This window comes from Lepidothrix coronata, unplaced genomic scaffold (genome assembly GCF_001604755.1).
Source record: "Lepidothrix coronata isolate B3197 unplaced genomic scaffold, Lepidothrix_coronata-1.0 Scaffold141, whole genome shotgun sequence".
Taxonomy (NCBI): domain Eukaryota; kingdom Metazoa; phylum Chordata; class Aves; order Passeriformes; family Pipridae; genus Lepidothrix; species Lepidothrix coronata.
The window spans coordinates 1772476-1799670 of NW_016690321.1; the positions used below are offsets into that span (position 1 = coordinate 1772476).

The following is a 27195-nucleotide window of genomic DNA, read 5'->3' on the forward strand; positions in this document are numbered from 1 at the left end:
TCTTTTAAATATCTCCAGGAATGGTGACTCAACCACTTCCCTGGGCAGCCTGTTCCAATGCTTGATAACCCTTTCAGTGAAGAAATTTTTCTTAATATCAAATCTAAACCTCCCTTGGCACAACTTGAAGCCAATTTCCTCTCATCCTACTATCTGCTATTTTAACAGCTGTAGGACTGACATGAGTGCATTTTCACATTGGCATTTACCAAAGCAAAGCCTCACAGCTGCAATCACATTACCACTGGTCCTTTCCTGTGTCCACTGGCTTCTACCACAATTTCACCAGAAAACACAGACCCTTCTTTAGGAATAAGATGAAGACAATCAAAACTGCAGCTCTCACTGAACTCTGGAAAGAATGACTTGCACTAAGTCAAAGCACCTAGCAGCACTAGGAAGATATTCAATCCAACATCTGGTCAATCTCACCTCAGATTTCTCTTCCATTTGCAGCTCTGTTTGCTCTGGTTCCCCTTCATCTGTTTTAATCTCCATTTTCACTTCCTGCAAGGGTGGCTGCTGCTGCTCTGGAACAGTCTGCTGAGAGTTCACCTCCGTGCTGCTGGTAGATGGGGGGTTGGATACCTGCCCATCAATGCTTACAGCGGGCTGTGAAAGCTGAGGGAACAAAACACACATTACAAATAGGCTTCTAATGAACTTATTTTTCTTCCTCTAATCTACATTTTACCCATATTACATTTCCACCGAGTTTAAATGCACTCTAGTCCTTATATTTGTTTCCCCTCAAGTTCAACTATAGAAAAACATGCATCAGAAACATGCTCTGGAAGGCCTAGTATACAGAAAGTGACATTGTCTCCCTGTTGCATACAAGCACTATGCACATGTAGACATAACAAAAAGCCTCATCCACGTTTACAGTGAAATTCAAAACATGCACTAGAATTCTGAAAAATACTCCCTTCTCTGGAAACACCAGGTGATCTACAGACTTGTCTTGATGGAAAAATACAAAAACATACCCTATTTTGAGATTAAATATGATAGGAGCACAAAAATGAAAAAAAAAAACAAAAAACAACCCACAACTGAAGATTAAACATTCCACTTAAACATTTGCAGGGAAAGCAAAACTAAAGTATTTCCTTACAGGTGTTGTGGGGTGCTGAGGCTGCAGTGGTGCTGTTGGTGTGGGAACGGATGCAGTCGTGCTCTGCTGTGACAAGGGTTGCTGCTGTTGCTCTGCAGAAGGGGTAACTGGAACCGGAGGCTGGACTTGTGGAGGCAGCTGTGCCTGTGGAGGAGTTGGAGTCTGTCTTTGAGGGGGGTGCATAGTTTGGGACTGTGGTCCAGGTGGCATTGCCTGAGAAACAGGTGTCGGGGCAGTAGTGGCAGCCGCTGCTGCCTGCTGTTGCTGTGATCCCAAGCCTGGGGGTGTGTGGTGAGGTGTTGGGGTTCGGCTAGGTACTGGAGAAGGAGAATTTCGGTGCATGGGAGGCTGTGGAAGAGGTGGGCAGTGAATATGGCTCCCTTGAGAACCTGGAGCCATTGCAGGAGAATTCACAGGACAGGAAGCGCTGGTCATTTGTGCCTATGGAAAAACAGGTATATATTTGCTATGACAAATGCACATTTGCTACAGAAAAGCAAGAGAAATTACTGTCAAATGGCTGCTTTCTCACAGCATACTTTAAAAAATGTGACTATCAGCTTCATTTTTAAAAACTCTTTCAAAAGCAGAAATGGTCTATTTGATTTATTTTGTCTACACAAACATGAGGCTGTTTTATAATTTAGTCATCTCTTTTAGAGAAGTTTCAATAGAATAACTTATAGTTATTGATATATTTAAAGAATGGCACACCAACACTCTCAGTTCGCAAAGCATTTCTTTCTAAAACTGCAGATTTTTACATCCTGAATATGGGACAATGCACCACAGTGAAAAAACTGCATTCAAGTACACTTAGTGTGCCCATGCCTCCACCCCCAAGACTAGAAACTGAATTTATCATCACAAATAAGTACAGTTGTAACTCTACCATTACAAAATTACCAAAAAAAAAATTGTATTGGTCAAGGAAATAAAACTGTAACTCCACAATAATCTTGCCTGCAAACTAGGAAGAAGCATCAGTGAGAAGCAAACTGACGTTCCCTACTTCTTCCTGGCCTGAAAGGTTCTTGCTGAAAAGGGAGAGGGAAAGGACAGAAAGGAAACTGCTAGACTGTAAGTTCAGATCTTTACTAGTGACAACCCTCCTAATCCCCCAAAGCCAGCAACACATATTGGTCCTGGATACACGTGCCTTTTTATGACTTATTCTGCCACCTCTTAATTTCTCAGGCTCTGCTGCTTCACTGTTCAGCAAGAGATTCTTAGCTACTGCATGCTGAGTCACGATTTCTTCTTTACTCCATAAAAACAAACCTAGAACAATTCCTCTGTAACACTTAAAGTTAAGCCTGAGAACAAGTTAATGTTTCACCCTTGCCATTCCCAGTGCTACATCAGGAAAAGGTAGTCTCAATAAATGAATTCAGTTGACTATAATTCCAAATGGCTCTTGAAAAAACAAGTTGTTCTCCATTACTACAAACTGAACAAATGTAACCTTTATATGACAAAGTCCACTGACACCACTTCCAGAAATCAGAAACTTACTTGAGAGACTGGTGTCTGATTGCCAGGCTGAGTCATAGGCATGCTTGCTGTGTTCATTCCCGGGGAAGAAGAAGGGAACTGGGTCTGTTGTAGAAACTGATTCTGACCAGAAGGTTGGCCAACTCCTGGTTGCTGCATACGTGAAGAAAATCCCATCTGTTGAAAAAGAAAAGAACTCATTTCACACAATGTGCATGTACTGCCATAACATTTTACAGAAAGAGCCCAAAACAAACATTTAACCTGTTGCAGAAGCTGATGCTTGCCACTTATCTTTAGGATACAATATGCAAAGGCTGCTTACAGCTCCTCTCAAAAGACAGGAATTATGATAATTTATCTTATAAGCTAAGTAAAAGGTTATTGATTTCAAATTGGGACTGTGACTTAAGATTTTTATTCCTTGTTCTAAGGAGGCAGCAAAAAGCCACTTCAACTTAATTTTTAGGCAATTTTTACTACAAGGATCTAAAGGTTTGCCATAGATCAGACAGATCTTTGAGAGGAGATGCAAAAAGCAGAAATCAAAGGGCCAAGAGAATGAAGTGATCCTTGATTTATTTTTAAATTTCTTTTGTTTTTTTTTTAAGGAAGCCACAGCCTAGAGAAGTAAACCTGCAAGCTCAACACCCTGGAAGGAAGGCACACTGACCTGGTTCATGGCCCCAGCCTGACTTAGCTGTCCAGGGTGCTGAAGAGGAGGGGTTTGCCGGGGTCCCATCGGTGACAGCTGCATGTTCATCTGGCCAAACTGATTCATTCCTGCAAGTTTATGCAAAAAACCACTTATAAATAAAGGCCTGAATTCTCCTTTGGCCACCATTCAACATTTTGAGAAGAAATGCTCTTCATTTCTTCCTAATTCTGCTTTCTAGCAAGCAGTTTTCAAGCATATATTGCCTTCTATCAACTAATTACATGGAATAATTTTAAATATAGTGTCCAAGCTACCATACTCCTTCAGAATACAGAACAGTTTTTTCCCCTTGAATGACTTGTTTCCAAAACTTGTAAGTTAGAGAACTACTGGAATACACAACAAATAATGAAAAATGTCACACCTACTGTTGAAGGTCAACTTTCTACAGAAAGTTGCATTATCTTCAGTAGATATTAGAAATTCACTTATTGAATCTCAAACTGCATCTTCACTTCCTCACGTACTTTGCATGTTGGCTATAACACGTCTGGAATGCGTAACAAAGGTTCTGCCCCATTCTTATGAGCAACAATTCTCACCACATTCTCTTTGCCACCAACATGTCCTCACCTGAGGTGGCTGGGCTCACTATGTTTGACTGACCCCACCACCCCATGTACACATGATCAGAAGTTCCAAAAGCTCTTTATTTAACAAAGCAAGCAGCTAATGTGCAGCTCAAATTCACAAAATCATGAAATGCTATTAGTGTTTTATATATATTATACAGTTATGTAAACATTATAAAATATAGCTATTTTCTTAACCAAATGAAAAAACCGCACATGAAACAAGGTCTATGACACTTCAGCAAGAGCTGCCCAATTCCAAGATTACTTCAAAAAATCAGTTGCCAACTTCCTTCAAATATTTACCTGGCTGTGCCTGCATGCGATTCATCATTTGGTTTGGCACATTGGCACGTATCAGAGTGGGGTCAGGAAGAGGACCATCTGGAAAAAAGATACCAAAATAAGTTAATGTAATTCAAAAGAACACCAAGATTTATCCACCAAACATTTTAGTGAGAATTACACATTAAAACCCACGTGTAAAAAAATATACAAATATAAAAAAATAAATGTATGCAGTCCAGCTACTAAACACTCAAAGTGTTCTCCAAATGTGACGCAAACTCCAAAACTTCCTTGGAAATGTAATTATGTCCCATTGATAGAAATATCCTCTGACTTAGTCAGCTTTCAGAAACTGAGGACAAATTTGAAGTATGTTTTCAAGGTACAACAATGAACAGTAGTCCACAAACATTCCAGACTGCAAGAACTTCTACAGACCACTGTACAAGCACTAACTAAACTTTCAAAGGCATAAATACGTAAGTACTCCAATCCTCATACTTTGTTTAGCAATAACAATAGTGATGATCATTCTGAACATCATACAGCTAAATATTTATGAAAATATTTCTCTTACAGCAACTGAAGTTACCTTTAAATCAATTAATTCTAGAGGTGAATCTAATGAGACTGAAGTTCTACAACATTAAGGATGCAATTTAATCTCCACTCTCTCCATCCTCAAAGTAAGCGTAAGAGTTTACAGTATTTCAATCTGTTTGAAACACTAAATGTTTTTAGATAATTTGTGGGCATTAATTAACACATAAGCAAATCAAAGACTTTGCAAATACTTCTGAATAAAGAGGAGGAAGTTGTTTAACTTTGAGCAAGTACCCATTAATGGCTAAATGGTCACCAGCCCACCAAAATGACAATACAGGATTTCCCTGCACCAGGTAGTCAGTAAACCAACTCTTCTTACTTGCAGACATTCCTGGCTGTGGCTGTCCCATATTGGGCCCTTGATTCATGGGAGCCTGTGGCATGCCTGGAGCATTTGGGATCATGTTTTGCTTCTGCAACCTGGTTCTTCGTTTCTCCTCCAATTCCTTCTGAATCTTATAGATCTTCTCTGCTAGCAAATGATAGTACTCTGCCTGTTGAGGGGAAATACAAGTCAGGAAAGGAGATGACATATACATTAGGAAAAGGCAACAAACGGGTCCCAGTGATTCTAAATTGCAAAGCAGCCTTACACGGGCACACATTTTCGCCTGGGGGAGGTCTCTCCCCTTGCAGGGGCTGTCAGACAGATAGGAGGGCAAAAGAGGCACTGCTCGGAGCACTGCTCTCAACTATTTAGGCCAACACCAGACATTTCTCTTCTTGTGTCCAACACTTCTCTGGGATAATCACAGTGAAGAGCTTCAACACTGCCTTCAGGGGACCCTAAGAAGTCTCAGTCACAGCACACCCTAACTCCTGGCACACCCGGGCAGCAGCCTGCCATTGGTTGGTTCCTAGACCCCATCCGGCAACACCTAAACACATGCTTCCTCAGCCTGGGAGTGTCATCTGTGCTTTCACTCCTCTTCCTCCTCAATCACTATGGGATCAAGGCAGAGATCCACATGACTAGATGATGGGATGGCACCTCACCCTGCTGTTTGCTGATTCATACATATCTCCTTCCACTTTCCGTGCATATGCCACCAGATTCTCCATACGCCGATCCTTCAGTGCTGCAGGGTCAGGAGTAGGAAATATGGCTTGGACTCTGGGGGGAGAAAAAAAATATTAAAAAAATGCAAGGAAGTGATTAGGACATCCCCACATCAGCACTAACTCCAGTGGTTTGAATACAAAGTAGTAAATCTTCTGACAGACTGCAGCACTGCTACTGCTCCCAGGGCACACTGCCCCCATGTAGATGTCTTGAGTACAGAGTGGGAAACTTCCAATACAACAACTCCAAATCAGCAGATGTAAACTCTATCTTTTGGGTTTCTGCATTCTGTTCTCATGCATCCTGACAAAATTCACTCCCTGGCCCTCTAGTTTTGCAAGTCAGGCCTCCTTCTGCCCCCCAAATACACCTCAGGGGCAGCAACTCACCTAACAGGAGATGGTTTTCACATTAGCTACTCACAATTTATGAACAAGGTGGTTTCGGAGATCCTGAGTAATGTCTTCATGCCACTGCTTTCGAATTCCAGTATTGGATGGTTGAGCTGTTGGCATAGCTCCCAAACTGGCAACATTGGCGCTTTCAGTCATCATGGGGCTTCAAAAACAGAGCAAGAATTGAGGGCAAAAGTCTAGCCCAAGCTTAGTCATCTTACAGTCACAGCCTCTTTTAGAATAATGTTAGGACAAAGTGCTAGTTCAGCCATTCCCTAATCAATGGACAAACTCTGCAGAAATAGCTGCACAGACACCAAAACAACGCCACGAAAGAGTACATGCTGTTCTACCCAAGGATTTGGAAAACTGCAACAAAAGCTACAAAATCCAAAGGGAGAGATAGCCATCAATGGCATTTACCCCATTGTTTATGCAAGAAGTGCCATGAGATCAAAATAAAATCACTGGGGTATAAAGAATTCAACTTACTTTTGAGAATTCATGGTTGAATGCAACATTGAGTCAGGCAGCAAATTAGGGGGTTGAACCCCTACTCCTCCATTCACTCCCATTGGATTAGCACCTAGAAAACAAAAAAATACAGAATAAATGAAGCACCCATTTACTGTGCAAAATCAGTAATTGCTCAGCAATAACAAGGGTCTAGACTTTCAAGTACTTGGACTTTTGTGAAGGAATTTACCTGTTGCTCTCTTTAACCTCTTGCTGCAAACATTATATCCCGGAGTCCTTTCTGTGAGTCTCTAACTAAAGATCTACCATTATCGACCACTTCTGCATTTTTGTTTAGAAGCAGCTGGGGGGTTTTTGTCATTCAGGGGTTTAGGATATATATATTCTCTAAGGCTTCAAGAATTTAAAACATCAGTTACCACCTACATGTGACAAGGTCCCCCCTCACCCACTCCATACTTAATGATCCTACAACTAACTCCAATGTTTGTAAGAATGAAAATCTGACAATCCTTTGCAGGAAAAACCTCTACGAATTTGTTATGTAACAAAATCTGATTTTCTGAATCACACCAGATCTTAATCACCATAAAAAAAATGCCTGTTTTCTTCACACACTACAGTTAAGTCTAAAACTACAGAAAAACGCAGCATACTTCTGTCTGGAACTTCCAAACATATCACTTTTTGAAGCTGCAAGTAGCATGAAAGCCATTACCAGGCTTCATGTGTATTTAGGACATCTGAATCCTACAGAATCTTTATTTCAAGCCAAATTACACACTTCATATGTGAGAAATCCACTGAAATTAAGTATATCAAGCCTAATACATACCTCTAACATCACAACCAAGTACTTAATAAATTTTTCATATGGCTGCCTCCCTTCCCTTAGTCCCTTTCTTCTCCTTCCCAAACTCACTTTTCCATCTGAGAGCATGCTGGTATGCAAGACTGCATACCAGCAGTCAACCCTTACCTTAAATCTCCCTTTTCAACTGCCAGCACCCACCATTTGTTTGAGCCACTTAGAACTGCATCTTTTCATATTGCAGTCCTCACCAAATCCTGTTGTTTCTCCTGAACTAGCCCTGTTGTTCTGTAGGCCATGACCTGGTAATTCCTGTCTCACCTGTTGTAATTCCCTTTCCTGCTCCTTATAAGGAAATAACAGTCAAAGTCCTACACTCTCCATGCTTGTCCTTTCTACATTAAGCTGTAGTTCTTCCCTTTCCGAGAGCTTTTTTCAATCCCATTTCATTGGATTTTCTAAACAGCTCTACAGGGAATACCTGCTAAGATTGCACAGAACTGTCTATAACTAATTACATGCATAAAAAAATTTGAACCATTTTGCTTCAGAAAAATGAATGACATTCCTTGCAACCTTTGAAGACCCTCACCATAACATTTTGGAGCGTCTAGAAATTCATCTATTTGTAAAACACTCTTAATGCACAGTAGAAAATTGTATTATTTTAATCCAACTCTTTTCAGACCAAGGTCTCAGGACCATTCCCCTCCCCTTCTTTTTCAAAAAAGGTTTTTACACATTGGAAGCCAAAGTTTTAGCAGTACACAAGTCACACACAACCTATGAGGGCCAGTCATCTCATTAACAAGTCCACTCTACCCGACAGCCTTTTCCTGAGTAACTCAGGAGTAGCATTCCCTTTGGTGCAGAAACACACATCAAAATGCAGCCTGCAACCAACACCTTCTTTCCTCTGCAATCTCTCATTCCATACACAAGCTTGTCATGGGACACATAGGCAGGATCACTGCAAAGCTATAAAAGTTTGTGATAAATCACTGTGAGCTCATCTTTCGTCTTTTCTGTTAAAAAAGCCACATCTACTTATGCAATTCAAGCAAATAGTGAGCAGTGAGGAAAAAATCCTGTGATGTAACCTCAAACTATCAAACTTAGATTTGATGGTTAAAGGTGACTATTTGACACCAGTGATAGCCAGGTTCCAATTAACTGCACTTCAAATTAAAATTCTTATCCAGATTTTTATAATGCTGCAATAAGCCATCCAGACAATTTACAGTTACATGAAACCACATGACAGGATTCAGGGAGAGTGCCAGTTATCTCCTATTTTTCATTTTTAAAACAAATATTACATGTCTGAGATACAAATATAAAAGCTGCATTCTGAGTGACAAGGAAGTACACTTGAATACTGGCATTCCAATGCATGCATATCCAATTAAAAACTCCTCAATAGCCCAAAACTTGCATTACTGCGCAATTATAAAGCTACACAAAATAAAAAAAAAAAGTGCCTTGGAAAATTGGTTCTGAAAAAAAATAGAATTTTTCCAAAGAAACTACTTTTCCCAGAGAGCTTGTTTTCCAGGTGAAGGCACCTGGCCCTCTGAATGTTCCTGTTCCACTGAGTAGCTTACTATCTCAAGTGTAAAATATCGCAAAAGCCATACCTTTCGCAAATGAGCTGGCAGTACTAAGCTAGTAGGTTAAGGAAATTTGCATTAGATGTAGCATGGGAAAGTTGCCGGTAGTTTGCATTTTAACACTAACAGATAAACTTACTCATAGGATTCATAGGGCGCAGACCCTGGGGTGACTGTCCCTGTTGCTGATTCTTCACTTGAGCCTGGGGCTGTGTCTGCATCTGGTTCCCTTGATAGGTCAGTCCAAGGGCTGCGTAGGCTCTCTCGATGGAGCTGGGGTCTATCTGACTGGTAGTGTTTATGCTGGGCGTTGTCTGCTGCCCCACGCCCACAGAGCCCGTATTTGCAAGTCCGACTGCAGCTCCGCCCAGCAGCGCTGGAAGAGACACACCAAGTCAATAAGGACAGCAGAAGTCAGTCAAAGAGGTCTACGAGTACAGGGAAACACAGAGCACACTGGCTGTTCAAAACCAAAACATCTGCTTCTAGAAGCATGCAGTGAATGGTCTAGGTCTGGAAAACCTGGCCCATGAAACAGAGAGACAAGTTTTGACACAATCAGCCAATCCAACAACATGCTGTTTTCCCTTTGTGCTGCTCAGAGGAAATCCAACTCTTAAGTATTTAGGACACATCTCTTTGCTTCAGACTGAAAATGGAGGCACACCATGTCAGAGAGACATGGCAGAAGGGTACATACAGCTCCCCAGCAGTCACTGCAATGCCTCTTTTTTTTTTTTTTTTAAATTTTCTTTAACCAAGAAATATCTTGGTTCACATATAGTCATGAGAAGACCCCATAGGAACATTAAAGAAATGAGAAAGAAAAACCACACAGGTAACACAATGGCAAAGATCTTGCCAAACTTTCTGGCAGGGAACCCAAGGGGACATAAAGAGAAGGGGCAAGTTACATCTGAAACAAAAAAAGAATGAAGACAGAACCAAATATCAGGGCTGAAATGACACAAAACGTGTGTGTGCGTGCACATCTGTGTCCAAAAACTGTCCAGCTGGAAGAAGTGCTAGTGAAGAGCCAATCATTTGGTTGAGAGAGTTATGACTTGTTCCCCTTACCACTCTCCTGCTAGAATAATCCAATAAAGTTGGAAAACTTTCACAAACACTAGCTATCAGAGCCAGAAAAATACTCTGGGACTAAAACAAGAGGAAAATTTCATATTACATGTTCCCAGGTTTGAGAGCATCACCACTACCACATGGGTGCAAGGAAATTTAACTCCCAATATGCATTTTATGGTTTATTCAATACACAGAATTCCTCAGTAGACTTACATTGCTGATTTCTTTTGTCCCCAGCATTTTTGAGAGGCAAACATACAGGACAGTCATGTCTTGTACAATTCTTCCAGTGCGAGATGATTTGTCGGGAAGACGCGCAATGTGCCACTGAGAAAGAGAGGGAATGAAAAACTTTTAGAAACTACTGCCAGTATCTCCTCACGGTCAGCACAAACTGGGTAGGGAGCAACATCTTCTCTCAGAGCACACATCTGTATCAACACAGGTCAGTAAAGTATTACTTGAAATAGTTCAGCACTAACTAGCTCTGAAAACGTAGTTAGATTTTTTCAAGTACTATTGGCTCAACTAAAGCTTCCTTGAAAGCCCAGTGTGATACACCCAAGACTATGCCTCCTTGGCTTAAAGGGTAATGCCATATAGCTCAGGCATCAGACAGACTGTACCACGCAACTGAAATGTCAACAGTTGACACAATCCGGATGAGCCTAGGCTACCAAAAAGGTAGCCTACATTTTAGTTAGCTACTAGAACAGAGAGGTTGCCAGTGCCAGAAGCAGCCAAATTCATGGCTAGTTATTGCTCAAGATTCATCTCTTCAGCTTAAGGGAGACAGGTAGACTCCTACTTGCAGATCCTGCCTTCAAAAGTGGACAGGTAAGTCAACAAAATTCTACTTCCCAAGCCACCCATTAGTTCATCTCTTTCTAGGAGCCCTTTTCCTTCTTCAAATGTTGAACCTATCCATATAACCACTCCTCCACTTACCCTGGCAAGATTTGCCAGCCTGACAGTGTGTCATGTGGTTCAAGACATTCTTCATGGTTCGGCAATGAGGGAGGTTGCACTGTCGCACCTCCCCGTTGGCCTGTTCTCGACGCTGACACTTGTGAGCGTGTAAGAGGAGAACTAGTTGCTGCTGAATGAGCTTGCGTTTTTCTGGATCTGCTGTTGGCGCTCCAGACCCCATTCCTTGAGAAGCTGCTGGCCCCATCCCAGCTTGCTGAACCTGGGGAGCCTGCTGCTGGCCCTGGAAAAGGTGAAGAAGAAATTCCCAGAAGTAAATTTATTTTTGAAAATAATTTAGTAAGCAAACAGCAAAGCAAGAAAGAGTCCGAGAAGCAACAACTACATTCTATGATTAAGGAAATAGCCCACCTATCTGTAGTTCTGGAAGACTCATTAAATATACGCCTTAGCAACAGTGCTGGCAATTCTCTTGCCAGCTACAATTTCCTTCCCATATCACTCTATTAGTCCTTGCCCTGGCCTTATCAATGGCCAGCAGAACTTTGCACGTGCTCACAGGTTAATTTGCAGTGCTAGAACAACCAGAAAATATTAACAGCACTATGATCTCAAATCTCCTTCTCATTTTGGAGGGTAAAAAGTTGCACCCACAATTATTGCATTAATGGAAGAAAGCACATTTTAGGGTGAATTGTTTTCTCTATTGCAGTACAAGGTGTCTTGATTTGACTCTTCCTAGAAAAGGAGAATGAAAGGGAAGTCCTGGGAACCTTTTAACCTTTTTCCATTGTCAAACTCACACATAGGCATTCAAAACAAGCATCTCCTAGTCTCTGCTAGAGGTGAAGCACAACCTCATGATAATACACACCACAGAACTAACGTCAGGTATGGCAACATCTGGTATGCCTTCTCTGCTTCTGTTTATTTCTTTAGTACTCTTTGTATTTCTTCCAGGTGACATTTGAGGAGTATTCAGCAAAGAACAGCTCAGGGACTCTATGTTGCTCATACCATTTCAGTTCAACAGACTTCAGCTTCCAACATTCTTCCTAGAGGTTTTAGAGGATGTTTCGGGAGATGTCCATATCTTTAGACGTCACCTACCTGTACTCCTAAACTCCAGTTCTCCTGTAGCTCTTAAGTACTATTAACCTTTCATTCTACAGGGAAACTTCACCAATTAGTCAGGCCCTCAGGGTTCGTATATGTTCCAATATGACCATGACTGTCTTGTTTGCAGCCTGTTGTTCTAGACAACAGCTGAGATAGCAGCAACTTTTCATTCCTAGATTCAGCTGGGTACCAGTTCAGCTTCAAGTTATATGCTCTGCACTGAACACAAACCTGACAGCTGGGGTTCTGAACAGGTCTTGGCTGCTTTTTTATTGGTTCATACAGCCAAGTGGTTTGCTAGACTTCCAATGTTTCATGCTCAACTTAAAGAAACACTAAATAAACCTCATAGGATTGAGCTCTTTTTAGTTTAAAGGTACTAAAGTTAACTGGAAATAGTTTTTCAGCAACAGTTACTAAGATAAAGAGACTGACCCTCCCAGGGGGTGTGCGGGAGTGAAATTTGAAGCAAGGAGAAACACGAGCTATATTCAGAAATGTGAATGTTTCCTAAATTAAAAAAAAAAAATACATAGGGGCGGGAAAACCCATAGGACATGTTGAATGTCATACCTCTAACCAATTTAAGCTCTGAAAATAATGAGGCATCAGTGTTAAGCTCAAGCTAGGGAATCCAATGTTAAGGCATGTGGTGAGGCACTGGCATTTATAAGCTTGGGCCATCCACTTTTCCCACCACTCTTACTTCCCCCTTCCTTAAGTCCTGATGCAATAAGAGTATGGAGGGAAAAGGGGAAGGCATCAGGGCTACTACAGTTGCCAGGGAACCTCCAGGACTGTTGTGTGTGTTCATGTAATTCACAACAAGAAAAAACACGAGTGGGGCCTCCAAGCCCTATCATAGGGAATACCTGTCTGAGAAGAGACACTCCTCTCTCCCAAAAGTATCAGTGAGTACAACCAGGAAAAAATCCTGCAGACAGAGCTACTCTGAGAAGAAGGGTTACAATAGAGCAACCACAAAAGGGATGGGAGAGGAGAGCAGAGGTGTCCAAACAGGTGGCAAAGCTCACTTCAGTTAAGGAGCTCCATTTCATTTTCCCTGTTAGCAGGGTTTGAAGGGCCAAGAGTGGAGATGTAGCTTATCAACACAGAAAGCACAACTCAGCCCTCTCCTTCATATCAGTCTTCTTATGAGTTGAAGCAAGTGCACCCTGTGGGGATTCAGAGCACATACTCACACTGGGTATGGCAGCTGCAAAAAACACAACATGGCAAGGCCAGAGCGTGTTGCTCCCCTTTGATCTACTGCAATGTTTTCTGGAGACACCTTTCATTCTACTTACCAAGTTAGGCATTCCTGCCCCAGGAACTTGCTTCTTGTCCATTGGAAACTGTGGTAAGCTATTCTGCAGTCCAGCTTTATTCTGCATCTGAGGCCCAAGTCCACTGGCTCCAATCTGCTGCCCAGTATTTTGACTATATGGCTGGCCATATGGACTGGGATTGCTCATCATTCCCATCTAGAAATTAAAATGGTAAAACAGCTTAAGTTCACAATGTAAAAGGCAAATTAATACTTCAGAGAAGCACGAGTGATCATAACCAGGAACAAGCTGCAAAGCAATATAGATCCACATGCTTCCCTTGCTTCTTCATGTTCATGTATTTACTCATCACATAACATTAACAGAAAGTTCCTATAAATATGACAAAGCCAACTTACCAACCTTTGAGGTCAGACTGGACAAAACTGGCCTGATTATTTCTTTAGAAAATATTTGGTTCAACAGATTTCTTATTTCAGCTTTCTGAAACACAAATTTGTACCATGGACTACATGACCCAAGTCTGGAAGCTTTCTCCTCTCTACACTTGTGCAGACTTCAAATGGAGACAAATACCATATTCGTTCATATCAGCAGTTTATCCCAAAAACATCCTACCCAACTGCTAGCACTCCCACAGCTCCTCTCCAGATAGTCATAACAATGCATGCCTGCATTATCGGTACACAAACATTTTCAATTTAAGAATACACCCTAGTCACAGGTTAGCACCTCACACAGTCACAGTAGCTAGTTTGCAGTGAGTAGTACTAGAGGTCAAAGGAGATGGTAGGCAAGAACTCTGCAAACAAAACAAATCTACTGAACCATTCATTCACAGGGGAAATAGATTCATGTTTCATACAAGCCATATGCATATTCAACAGTTTTAGCAAACTAGAATATACTATTTGTTGCCTTGGAATGCCCTAGAACCTGAGTGAAAACGAGCAATCTTACCAATTAAGTTGTTTGCCCTCTGACATTTTTTTCCATTCCTTGCATTCTTACGTATTTTTCACGGGAAATTTGGCTTTCTAGGACCAAAACAACTAGCCACAGAGGACCAGAAAAACTGGAGATTTTTGCTTAGATTACCAAGATCTTACCATTACTCAGGCAGGATCTTCAAGGAGACACAACTTCTAATAACAGAGGCACAAAAGTACTTTAAAGAGCTGTATTGTTTCAACTCATATTAGCATTTGACTAGACAATGTCCAGTCTCCTTAATATCTTTTGGTTCAAAGCATTTTCCTGCATCCAAAAAAGTGCATAGTAGCTCCTGTGGTAGGTTTGTTTCCAATTACTGCTACATTTATTCTCAAAGCATCCTCCCTTGCTTCTGCTCCTTACCACACTTCTCCAACCCGCACAGAGAAGTAACCAACATGCCCTGAGATTACCTGTGATTAGTTACACTTTCCTTTTTCAGGCTGTAACAACCTCCAATCTATCATAATAGCCTTCAGGTTGCAGTTACAAAATAAAGCAGGATCAAACTCAAACTACAGGAGAAGGAATACAGAATTCACTATAGAATCTGCCACTTTAGACATCTGATATGCACAAGTGAATTCACTTGAGGGCAGCCCCCCTCCTCCACACATAAGCAATAACCATAATCACACAGCAGTAATTCATTAGAGAGCAATGAAAAGAATCTCTACACATGGCAGAAAAACAAACTATGCAATGATCAGGCAGAATTAAAAAGCCTTCCTTTTACTCTTGTCTTTTTCCTCTGCTGTGTCTCAACTGCAATGAACACACATATGGTGACCAATGAAGCAGCTGCTGCCAAAAACAGAACAGGTAAGACTCAAACCCTCCCTTCCTCTCCCTCAGAAGATAAGATCTTATGTGCAAACTGAGCAGAAGGGAAAAAAGAAAAATATAAGGAGTCAGGAAACACACTTTCAGAAATATTTCCCATCATCACTGTTGTCTCAAATTGAGCAACATGTTCAAGGCTTAGTGAGAATTATTTCCTTAAGAAAACAAGTCACGTTTTCCTGTAAGATAGCCCGATCCCTTTGGTTCCAGAAAGGGTTTTGAAAACAGGTACATCTCCAAACCCATAAATTTCTAAGCAAAGTTTTCAAGTTCATTAACAATGATAACTACCAAAGTCACCTGACAACTGAGAGTATACTAAAGCATAGACTACACTGGCCATCACTATCACCGACCCCAATTTGACTTCTGTAACTTATGCTGCTATTTGTCTTTAAAAAAACAAACAAACAAACAAAAAAAAACAACAACAACAAAAAAAACCAAACCCCAAACCAAACAACTCAGAATTAAAGGCTCAAGGCACATTTTCACACCTTGATGTCACAGAGAGAAATCAAGATGCCTAACTCAGACAACTTTAGATATCACACATTGATACCAAAGGATTCAGAATAACTGTGGCCTGATGAGCCAACTCTGTCCTGACTGCAGGGGAAGGAACCAAACCTCAGCTTAGAAAAAGCTACGTCACTTTTGCTCTCTCACCTAAAACAGTTTCCTAATGAAACTCAGGGATGAGGCTGCACCATGCCAATCAACATTTGTATTTGCAACAAAGCTGGACACAAATTTTATGTGAAGCATCTGACTTTTTCAAATGTACTAATCAAGTTGCTGCAGCACAAAGATCTCTGATGTTTTCTCAAGCATTAGCCACTGGTACTGTCTGGGATGCAAGACCAGCCCCCTCAAACAGGGCTGCCTCCATGGCAGAAACACAGGGTTCCACTCTCCCTCCACCTTGCTGTACACCAAGGCACCTGGCAGTAGAACACTACATGCCCAGCTCAGCCTAGCTGCTTCTGTCAGTGGTAATTTCAGCTTACAGGAGAGGCAAACACCAGAGAAGTCTAGGCCAGGTTGGAAGTCAAGCATGCCAAACTGACTCTAAAAGCCATGCATTCAAGCGACACCTAAGAAGGATGCTGAAAAACAAATGCCTCAGTGTCTCCTGGAACAAATCAGCTGCCATTATTTGGTCCAGGTGAGACTGACACCTGCCATATCCACAGAGGAACCTCAAAGCAATGGCCCCCAGTCCTGCCATCACAGACCCACTAACCTGAAACCAACCAACTGCACGCAACTCTAGACTGAGTCAAGAGAAGGGTCATTTGGGAGATTCTTCACCTGGCACAAGGTGACCTTGTGACCCTGCAGAAGAAGCAGGAGCATGCTCATGTCATTTGCTGTGACATGTTGAGAAACATGAATAAAAGAAAACAAACAGGAAGAAATGCATGGCCTCATGACTACAGAAGGAAGATCAGTAGGAAACAACCAGAAAGACTAATATACAGTTTCTCATCACATTAATGATCTGTTGGGAAGGGTAAATAAACAATCCAGTGCAGAAGAACCAGCCAAAGAAAGGTGGTGTTAGCGCCACTGTATCAGACAAGTACAAGGCTTCATCTGCAATACCATGTGAAAACAGAGATGGTTGAAATACAAAGTCAGAGAGTCCAACCTCTACTCACTCTTCCTGGCCACCATTTCCTTTCACTGCTTTTCCTATTACTCTTCATATCCATCTGAAGTTTTTCTTCCTCTCCTCACAGCTTCAACTTACTTTCATCACATATGCAAGAACTTGCACAAAAGGAAGAACAGACAGAAATTCAATTCACAGTAAAGAGGAAGAAAACAAGAAAGATCATAAAATATGATAATATGTGGCTAATAGAAGGCAAAGGTAATCTCAGATGGTTCTACCTTCTACATACACAATGGAAACAACCTGACTTTCCTGCCTCTCATGGAAGGAGGTATCGGATAGATTGGGGGAGTATCTGAGCAGCCTTAAGAAGAATAACTACAAAAGTGGAGGAAATTCCCCAAGGTTTTGTTCTAATGCCATGGAACACATGTATCTTCAGTTCAGAAGATGGTCAAGTACCTCTGCTTCTAGTTTTACTGTTGATACTACGGAGTACAAATTCAGGAGGAACACGTGTTATAACTATGCACATAGACAAATATTCTACCTTTGACTTTGTAAAATATTGCCATTGAATCTTCTTAACAGAGGTTAAACTGATAAAGTCAAACGTATTCGTTATAATAGCAGAGAACTCTGTACATACTCAAACAGTGAGCCAAATGGCAAAGAATTACTACTGAAACTCCAAACATTTCAAGTGAAATACTCACATTGCAGAGGTAGCAGTAATGCCCTTACTAATCTGAACTTCCACTTCATTACTGGAGTAAAGGAAACATTTCTTCAATCAGTGGGAGGTGAGATCTAAGTGACCTGAGGGTCAGGTGAACTTTGTCACTTTGTGCTATGACATAAATGCATACATCAACTTATACACAAAATAACCTCCTCCCCTAATAAGAGGCTGCACAGTAAGACCCTAACTTGGCACTCTCAATAGAACCCAGTGGAACAATAAAATGAAGGCTTTGACTAGATATGATTCCAAATGAAGAATGGTTCAAAACAGGAAACATGATTTTTTTTTTAGCAAATTCAAGCTCTATAATAAGTTATCTGCTTATATTTGAGTCAATTAAATATGTAAATCTATCTAGTCAAACAAAAAGCCTGAAAAATGAATAGACACTGAAAGAATCCAAGCCTTATAAACAAATTCCAAAACACTATTTTAAGAGTAATAGGCATGTCTGTTGTCCTCTTAACTTGCTCAAAACCAGAGAAAACATATAAAACCACACAGAAAACAAAAAACTATTCAAGCAAAACTTGTTACAATTCCTTTCCTCTCCAAACTTGTAACACTTCCTTTCAGGGTAGACTTTCACAGGCATTTTAAAACTGGTACTGTCACCAAAGCAGGATTCACACCCTCCTCTGACTGGCAAGATCAACTCCTTTAAAAAATCCTCTCCCTAATTCAGAGATACTAGTTTTTCAATGGATAAATATAAACTGGACACAAAATCCAATTCAAATTAAAACAACTTCTTTTAAAATGACCACATGAGTTTCAATTCAAGTCTGGATTAGTTCTTCAACACAGCCGGTCATCCAACTGGCACAGCGATGGCATCCAAAGGGACTGCTTACATCAGACATAAAACTATGGCATTAAACCACAGGATGTAAGGCATCAGATTATGACAGTACAAGCTTATATGTACAAATCAATCGTTTACATTGACATTCGGGATTTCAAGTCTTAAAAAGTAACGTGCACAACTAGTTGGGAAGCTGGGAAGCGCATGACTAAAACGCAGAGCAAGTGTTCCACTCTATTGCTAGTCAATGTTTTGGGAAGAGAGGAAGAAAACTGTTCAGTAACTCCCCAGGATAACAGAACAAAGTTGAAATGTAACCAATTTCGCTTTCCAAATTAATTTGCCACTTGCAGCTCATCTTTACTGTTAGAAGAGCATAACATTCTCTCTTACAATTAGTTAACATGACAGAAACCTAAGCTATTCCTCCATCCAAACCATTGCACAAAACACACCACTGTTTCGCTGAGAGACAAGTCAGAGGCAACTCTCCCATCACCTGAAAGGGCTGACTTTGGCAAGCTAACATGGTGAAGTTGAACAATCATAACCAAAGCATCTGGTCTGGTTTTTTCCCTCCTACTGAAGGAGAGCTTCTGGATAATGCACATTTTTTGCAGCAATGAAGAAAACCTACAGAAGTTATCACACAAACCCCCACATTAACAGCAACACAGTACTAAATTTACCAATTAGAAAAACTGGCTTTTAAAAACAGCTTAAGGTCCTCTGTTTTCATCTACTTTTTGAAGATTTGTAGGTGGGAAAACCAAAAAGCAGATGGGTGGAGAGATAAAATAAATGGTCAGACATTGCTGTTGTCAGACTTTGCTAACTCCACTGTATGAAGTGAAACACAGGCTCCCTGCCAATAACCAAACTGATTGAAGACATTCTGGAATTTCAGCCTCCATTTCAGACTGTTCTTTCTCATCTGGCAGTTTCAACTCCTTTACGAAGGCTGTACCCACCATACTTACACAAAAAGTCTCAGGACTTTTTTATCAGCAATTAAAGAATTCTTCAGTATTTTTAATCAGTCTGGGACTATGAACTAAAACCCAGAAGTTATCACGTATTTGGTTTGAATATTCCCCAAAGCATAAAGTGTTCTTACTTTAGATGTACAGCACATTTTGGAATTTAAGTAAGGGAGGAAGAGACAATTTTAGACTACATCAGCCAAAAGCTTGGTTTTATGTCCTCTCCTTACTTCTAGATAAATAAGTTTATTATAGTGCATAACCCTACTTTAGCTCTGATAACTAAGGATTAAGAAGTTGCATTTCATCCAAACACCCACTATAACAATTTTTGACTTCTGAATACAGCTTTCTGAAGATCAAATTTATTTTTTTTTTTTTACAGCCAAGGAATAATGAATATTATATAATTCCAATACAAGAATACTTCTAAGTAGCTACACATTTCTTACCACCGTAAGCTGCATATAAATTTTCTACTATAGTAATCAAGCTTTGCAACAACTTTCCTATCAGGCAAAAATATCTGAAACAATGAGACCACAAAATCAACTCCTTACTGAACATATATGTAGAGATGCACACCAGAACTGTAGTTAGCAGCACATTGAGCTTAAGCAAACAGTTAAGATCAAAGAACTTCATAATTAATGTTCACAAGACACCAAAGTTATTAATACACAGCGTAACTTATGCCTCAAATACATTTATAGACTATGTTATTATCATGCCTAGCCCTCCAAGTGGACTGATTTTAGGTATTCTAAGACAGATTTAGGTATTGCAGAGCACCTTAAAAAAACTCTCCCCTCCTTAGCCAAGAAACATAAAACACCCACCTAAAGTGAACTGAAACATTTAAGTATTTTCTAGGCTTTTGATCAAAACACTAAAAACTGGAGAATAAATACTCAAGCGGCTACTACTCTAAGACAGCTAATTGTGCATGACAAAAATTAAATTTAGGCAGCTTTTTGTCATTTAAACCACTAGGGTCTTCTCTTGTCTTTTCAGTGACTCATGACAACTTTCTTCCGATCTCCTGAATTACAAAAGCACATTTATTTCCCTCTCCAGTATAAAAAGATTTTTTTTTCAGCTTTCTGGTTTGCTGTCCTGCAGACAAAGCCATTGTGAATATTAAAACTAGAACTGAGTTGGATTAACAGTCTTAAGAACCTAACATTTGTCTTCAGGTGTTTACACAAGCATTCATTCTCCACCATTAACTCAAATACCTATCCCTTAACAAGGCCAATGTAAGTCTTGGCACATACAGTGAGTGTATCAGTCCATTCAAACCTGTATGTGCCTCTCAGCATATGCCACAGCACAAACACTCAGCTGATCTTGGACAACAAATACTTCCATTGACTGTCACACAGAAAAAAGCACCACAACATCCCGATAGATTCCCACGACACTGACAATACCAGCATCACATCAGATGGGAAAATACAGTTGTGGACAAAGCATAAAACAGAATAAAATACAATCAAGTTACTTTTCAATGTTGTTGATAATCTATACTACCACAATAGGCTTTTTAATCTTGCCATAGTCTTGCTTGTTGTGCAAGATTCAATTCTCACTTCGTATGACTGTCACAAATTCCACTTTAGCAGCATATAAACTATTTACCCCATGATACAGGATTCTTAAAGAAAAAAACCAACCTATAGAACCCATACTGCAGAGGAATAAATTTTACAAAATAAAGTCAACAGTGATAAGGAAGATAATAAAATTTAGCTCATCTTACCTTGTTCATGGCCCCAGGCTGTGGCCCTCTCAGTCCAGCCTGCCCTCCCATCTGTGGAGAGCCTTGTTGCAGTGTCTCAGCCAGCAAGTTACCGGCAGTCCCCATTCCAGGGTTTGGGTACGGCATATTGGGCCGCCCTCTGCCTGCTCCAATTGAACCGTTCATGACTTGCCCCTGCATCATCCCCTGTCCGTTGCCTGCTGCCAACATCCCAGGATTCATGCCAGCATTCATCCCTGTGTTCATTCCCATGCCAGGCTGGTTAACTGGACTGTTTACTGTTGGCATCATTCCTGCTGTGGATTGGGCAGAAGGACCCTGGTTTGGTCCACTTGCACTCATCGCCATATTGGGAGAAGTCAACCCAGCCTGTGCCATGGGGCTTTTCACCATGCTGTTTAACATTCCCATTCCAGGACTATTTTGTTGGGTTTGACTGGCCATGCCCTGGCCAGGGCCACCAACCCCCATGTTCAGATTTGGGGAGCTACCAGCCCGTAGAAGTTCAGACAGCTGCTTGTGTTTAGAGGCAGCATCTTGTGCCAAGCCAAGGCTGGTCTGCAGCTGATTAATGTCACCACCATTGGTGAGTCCCAGTTCTGTGGAGCTGATCAGTTCATCTGGCAAGTCATGTTCCAGATCAAAGAGCGATCCAAAATCTGAAAAACAAAACCAATTGTATATGAGGTCAGAGCAAGCAATAGTGTCTTGAAGGAAAATCTGTTCATCGGTTTCTATTTTTTAATTTCAAGTAACTAGCAAAACTCAACTTTTTATGTTTGAGCAAAATTCCCCTATCAGTCGTTACTGAAAACTATCCAGTTTGTCTGGATAAAAGTAATTTCTAAACTTTACAGAGTCTAAACTAGAGAAGACCATTCCACGTCACTCTCCTACAATTTGTGCCAAAAGATCACTGGATATCAGACTATGCTCTCTCACCTTGGGAAATTTGTGAAGAGAGGAGTGAAAAAATTACATTAAAATCTCTCAGAGTTGACCAATGGAATTAGACAACAATTACTACAAAGAATTAACAGATTGATGGGAAAGTATTGTCTTTATAATTTTTAACTTTCACTGAACTCTATCATTTTCAGAACAGCCATAAGTAATACAGCAATACAGTTTCAAAAAAAAAGTTTACTATTTATAGAATACTTAATAGAGGTTTGGGTTTGGGGTTTTAGGTTGTTTTGGGGTTTTTTGCTGGGTAGCTGTTGGCTTTTTTTTATTCTTCCACATCCAGCCATTACCAGCACTGATTGCCAAATTTCACTGAACTTCACTGGACAACCAGTACCTTCCCACAACACTGTTAGAAAACAAAGCAGCCCTCCTGGCCACAAAGCTGTGAAAAAACACTAGGATGAAAAATCAAATTCCCACCTCAAGAGCCTATGCAAAGCAATCCCCAAGGTAACCAAGGGGTGAAAGATTGCTATTTGGAATATATAGATAAGATACAAGAACATCACACAGCACCCAGAATCAATTTGCTCAAGAAAACAAGGTGTTAAGAAGTAGTACACACCTTGGTCTGTATATTTAACCTATGGAAGTTAAACTAAAAGTAACTTAGAAAGCTTATGGTGAGTTGAAGGTAACTTCCCTCTCCAAGCGAGAGAGGAGCTGTCGAGGAGAGGTGCTGTGCTGGACCTTGTTCTTCCGAGCAAGGAGGGCCTGGTGAGGAATATGAAACTCAAGGGCAGCCTTGGCTGCAATGACCAGAAATGGTAGAGCTCAAGATCCTTACGGCAGCAAGGAGGGAGCACAGCAAGCTCAATACCCTGGACTTCAGGAAAGCAGACTCTGGTCTCTTCAAGCAATCTTCTTGATAGAGTACTATGAGATAAAGTCTTGGAGGGAAGAGGGGCCCCAGAAAGCTGGTTAATATTCAAGGATTGCTTCCTCCAAGCTCAGGAGCAACGCATCCCAACAAAGAGGCAGTCAGGCAAAAACACCAGCAGGCCTGCATGGATGAAAAAGGAGCTCCTGGACAAAGTCAAGTACAAAAAGGAAGCTTACAGAGGGTGGAAGCAAGGACAGGTACTCTGGGAGGAATATAGAGAAACTGTCCTAGCAGCCAGGAGTCATGTAAGGAAACCTAAAGCCCTGATAGAATTAAATCTGATCAAGGATGTCAAGACCAACAAGAAGAGCTTCTATATGCATGTGGGTGATAAAAGGACAGCTAGGGAAAATACAGACTCTCTCCAGAAGGAAATGGGGAACCTGGTTACCTGGGATATAGAGAAGAATGAGGTACTAATTTTTAAATAAATAGAGAAATAAGGAAGACTCAGGGAATTACAGGCCAGTTAGTCTCACCTCTGTGCTCAGCAAGATCATGGAGCAGATCCTCCTAGGAACTATGCTAAGGTACATGGAAAATAAGAGGTGATTGGTGATAGCCAGCATGGCTTCAGTAAGAGCAAATCATGCCTGACAAATTCAGTAGCCTTTCTACAACTGGGTTATGGCATTGACGGATGAGGAAAGACCACATCATCTACCTGGACTTGTGCAAAGCATTTGACACTGTCCCACATGACATCCTTGTCTCTAAACTGAAGAGACATGGATTTGATGGACAGACCACTCACTGGGTAAGAAACTGGCTGCATGGTCACTCTCAAAGAGAGATGTGGTCAACAGCCCCGTGCCTAAGTGGAGACTAGTGACAAGTGGTGTTCCTCAGGGATCAGTATCAGGGCTGGCACTGTTTAAAGTCTTTGACGGCAACACAAACAGTGGGATCAGGTGCGCCCTCAGCAAACTGGCTGACAATACCAAGCTGTGTGGTGCAGTTGACACGCTGGAAGGAAGGGATGCCATCCAGAGGGACCTTGAGAAATCTGAGAAGTAGGTCCATGGGAGCCTCATGAAGTTCAACAAGGCCATGAGCAAGTGCTGGACATGGGTCACAGCAATCCGAAGCACAAATACAGTCTGTGTGGAGAATGCATTGAGAGCAGCCCTGAGGAGAAAGACTTGGGGTGTTGGTCTACTTTGCTCTCATGCAAGCCCATCTGGAGTACTACATCCAGGTCTGAGGCTCCCAATATAAGGAGGACATGGATCTGTTGGAGCGCATCCAGAGAAGGACCACAAAGATGATCAGAGAGCTGAAGCACCTCTCCTATGAAGACAGAGTTGGAGTTGTTCAGTCTGGAGAAAAGAAGGCTCCAGAAAGACCTTACAGCACCTTTCACTACCTAAAGGGGCTACACAAGAGCTGGAGAGGGACTTTTTACAAGGGCATGTAGTGATAGGACAAGGGGGAATGGCTTCAAACTGAGAGAGACTAGATGGAGGTTAGATACAGCAAGAAGTTCTTCACTGTGAGGGTGGGGAGGCACAGGAACAGGCTGCTCAGAAAAGCTGTGGATGCCCTACACCCCTGGAACTGTTCAAGGCCAGGTTGGATGGGGTTTTGAGCAATATGGTCTAGTGGAAGGTGTCCCTGCCCATGGCAGGGAGGTTGGAACGAGATGATCTTTAAGGTTGCTTCCAACCCAAACCATTCCATCATTCTGTGAAAAGCTGAGGCACGACCAGGCTGTAAAACAATGTTTGGAATTTGAGAACACCTAAAAAGAGTAATTTTTTTAATCTTAACCATTGAAATATTTCAGCACCACTTTGCCAGAAAGGTCATTTCATGGATGCTCTGTCGGAGGTGTAGCACTGCATTTTCAAAAACTTCAATCTAAGCAATAACCTAAAATACTACTCATCTCAGCAACTGCATTTAAAAGGCCATGTCAATTGCAGTGAATTTCCGAGGGGCTGACAAGATGGCTTGGTCCAAATATCAGCAGAAAAAGACTACAGTTGAACAGCAGTAAGTCAGAAAAGCTCAGGAGCGTTACAAATTTGTTTAAAATGTTTCACACAATACCATACCCAAACTGCCAAACTCCTGTAGTAAGAGTCTCTACAACTTTCCAACTGTTATCACAGATAAGATCATGACGTTCAGAATTCTGAAAATATCATATAAGGTTGGCAAGAATGCAGGCATACCACAGCTGAGATTTTATAACTCCATTTATACACTCTACATTGCTACAAAGCACCAGAGACAGAATGAAAGTTTCCACTAAAGAACTGTTTTAAACTATTAAAATTAGTTAGCCCATTCTTTATTAACATAAATCTTGTGCTAGAAGTTATGCTTTGCACGGCACACTAAGGACTGATCTTTCATTTGCATGACTGGTATTTTTGAAGATTCAGAAGTGAAAGAACAATGAGGAGAATAAATATTTGTTCAAGTTCTTCCATTTAAAGTTACTAATTTAGAGTTGTGTGTCAGTAGACTTATCTCAAAACACACTATACACACACACCACCCTGCTGCCCCCCCCCCCAAAAGCAAACAAAACCAAAGACAACATACAATGTTCAGTGTTAGGTTAAAAAGTAAATATTGATGAGCATGGGAAGAGTTACAGTGGAAGAGACCCTCAAATTAGAGATCAAGGAAATAGGGAAACTAATCAGAAAAAATGGTGACATCTTAACACAGCTTAAACAGGCATCTTAAGAAGGCTGTTAGGACACCATGAACAGGCAAATGTTGAAGCACTATATCCAGAAAACACCCTGGCTAATAACCTGATGAATAGCCCACGAGTGAGGAAAGAGCAGAAGATACAATCATGAGTCCACAAGTTAGTCTGTTGTCCTTAATGATGAACAAACAAAGCTGAAAACAAAAGTTGAGTGTCTGGAAAGAACAAGAGTCAGCACAAACCCTGTACCTCCAATACAACCATCATGGCAGCAGACAGCCACCTCCCATCAGCACCCACACAGCTCAAAGGCCAGTTTTGTGACTGCTTGTAGCAGGGGAAAGAACTTCTGCTCTTGAAAAGACACAACTTCCAGGACAGGGTGAGTCCCAAACCAAAAATCTTCACCTTTCCTGAGATCAGACCATTATATATTAAATCCTTCACAAAACCACCTGGATAGTAATCAGTAAGTGTCTAAATATGAAGAACTAATTCATTTTTCAAACCACTGCATAGTATTTTCTCAGAAAGATCCATTTAGATGATTTCAGATATAACATTGCAAAGGGGCAGGGCAATTCTTGTTCTGAGAGACAAAGATTCGCTCATCTTTATTCACAAAAAATAATAATCTGCTTCTCTGAAGACCTCACTCTTCTTGAAATTCTCCCTCTTCATAAATGAGAAGATAATTCCAGCTTTAAGGCTTACTAGCCATTACCAACTGGAGCATCCAGGTACAAGCTACCTGAGCTCCTTGGCCTGGTAAGCCACTGACAGTCAGTGAACAGGAAGAAAAATGTCAAAAACACAAAATGGTTTTCTTTTTATTAATGTCTCAACACAACATATCACCAGTTACACTAAAAAAACCCTCACCCCCAACCTGAATGGTTGTGAAATAATCCAAATTGGATTAGTTCTTTACATCAAAAAATTTAATATGTTCTTTCCCTATAAGACTAACTTGTTAGGACTTTTAATCTTAGAGAATATATGACAGAAGATTCATCATAAAAGAACAGTATCAGCTACAAGCCAAAACTGTAAGTAGTTAAGTACCAAGAATGCAACATTCTGGTGTGAGTTTGCCCTTTTTAGAAGTCTTTTCCAAAAACAAAACTTCAAAGTCTTCTTTAGCCAGTAGATAAACAACAAAACTAGAATAAACTTTCAGTTGTCTGGTCAGCTATGAAAATTACATTTTTAGTCAACTGCTGAGAGGCAGAAATTTTCAGATACAGGACTGAAACACAAACAGCCTCAAAAGACCATAAAGATCAATAAGACCTTGTGTACATCTAACAACAGCTGCGATCCATTTCAGTCTTCGAGGTTGAACGGGTATCCT

The 27195-nt window shown here is 40.9% G+C and overlaps 1 protein-coding gene across 4 annotated transcripts in view; it reads right to left on the reverse strand.

Annotated features, from left to right (window-relative positions):
* EP300 (E1A binding protein p300) overlaps positions 1 to 27195 on the reverse strand; it is a 61998-nt gene that overhangs the window by 22754 nt on the left and 12049 nt on the right. For all 4 annotated transcript variants that reach the window (XM_017827686.1, XM_017827687.1, XM_017827688.1 and 1 more), the window contains 14 exons: positions 21322 to 21980; positions 13588 to 13764; positions 11183 to 11444; positions 10448 to 10561; positions 9291 to 9527; positions 6746 to 6839; positions 6282 to 6416; positions 5792 to 5909; positions 5115 to 5289; positions 4208 to 4285; positions 3285 to 3394; positions 2633 to 2788; positions 1118 to 1558; positions 433 to 621 (listed from right to left, as the gene is read on the reverse strand). In XM_017827686.1, the coding sequence (XP_017683175.1) occupies positions 433 to 621; positions 1118 to 1558; positions 2633 to 2788; positions 3285 to 3394; positions 4208 to 4285; positions 5115 to 5289; positions 5792 to 5909; positions 6282 to 6416; positions 6746 to 6839; positions 9291 to 9527; positions 10448 to 10561; positions 11183 to 11444; positions 13588 to 13764; positions 21322 to 21980 (2945 nt within the window). The remainder of the gene's footprint in view (positions 1 to 432; positions 622 to 1117; positions 1559 to 2632; positions 2789 to 3284; positions 3395 to 4207; positions 4286 to 5114; positions 5290 to 5791; positions 5910 to 6281; positions 6417 to 6745; positions 6840 to 9290; positions 9528 to 10447; positions 10562 to 11182; positions 11445 to 13587; positions 13765 to 21321; positions 21981 to 27195) is intronic.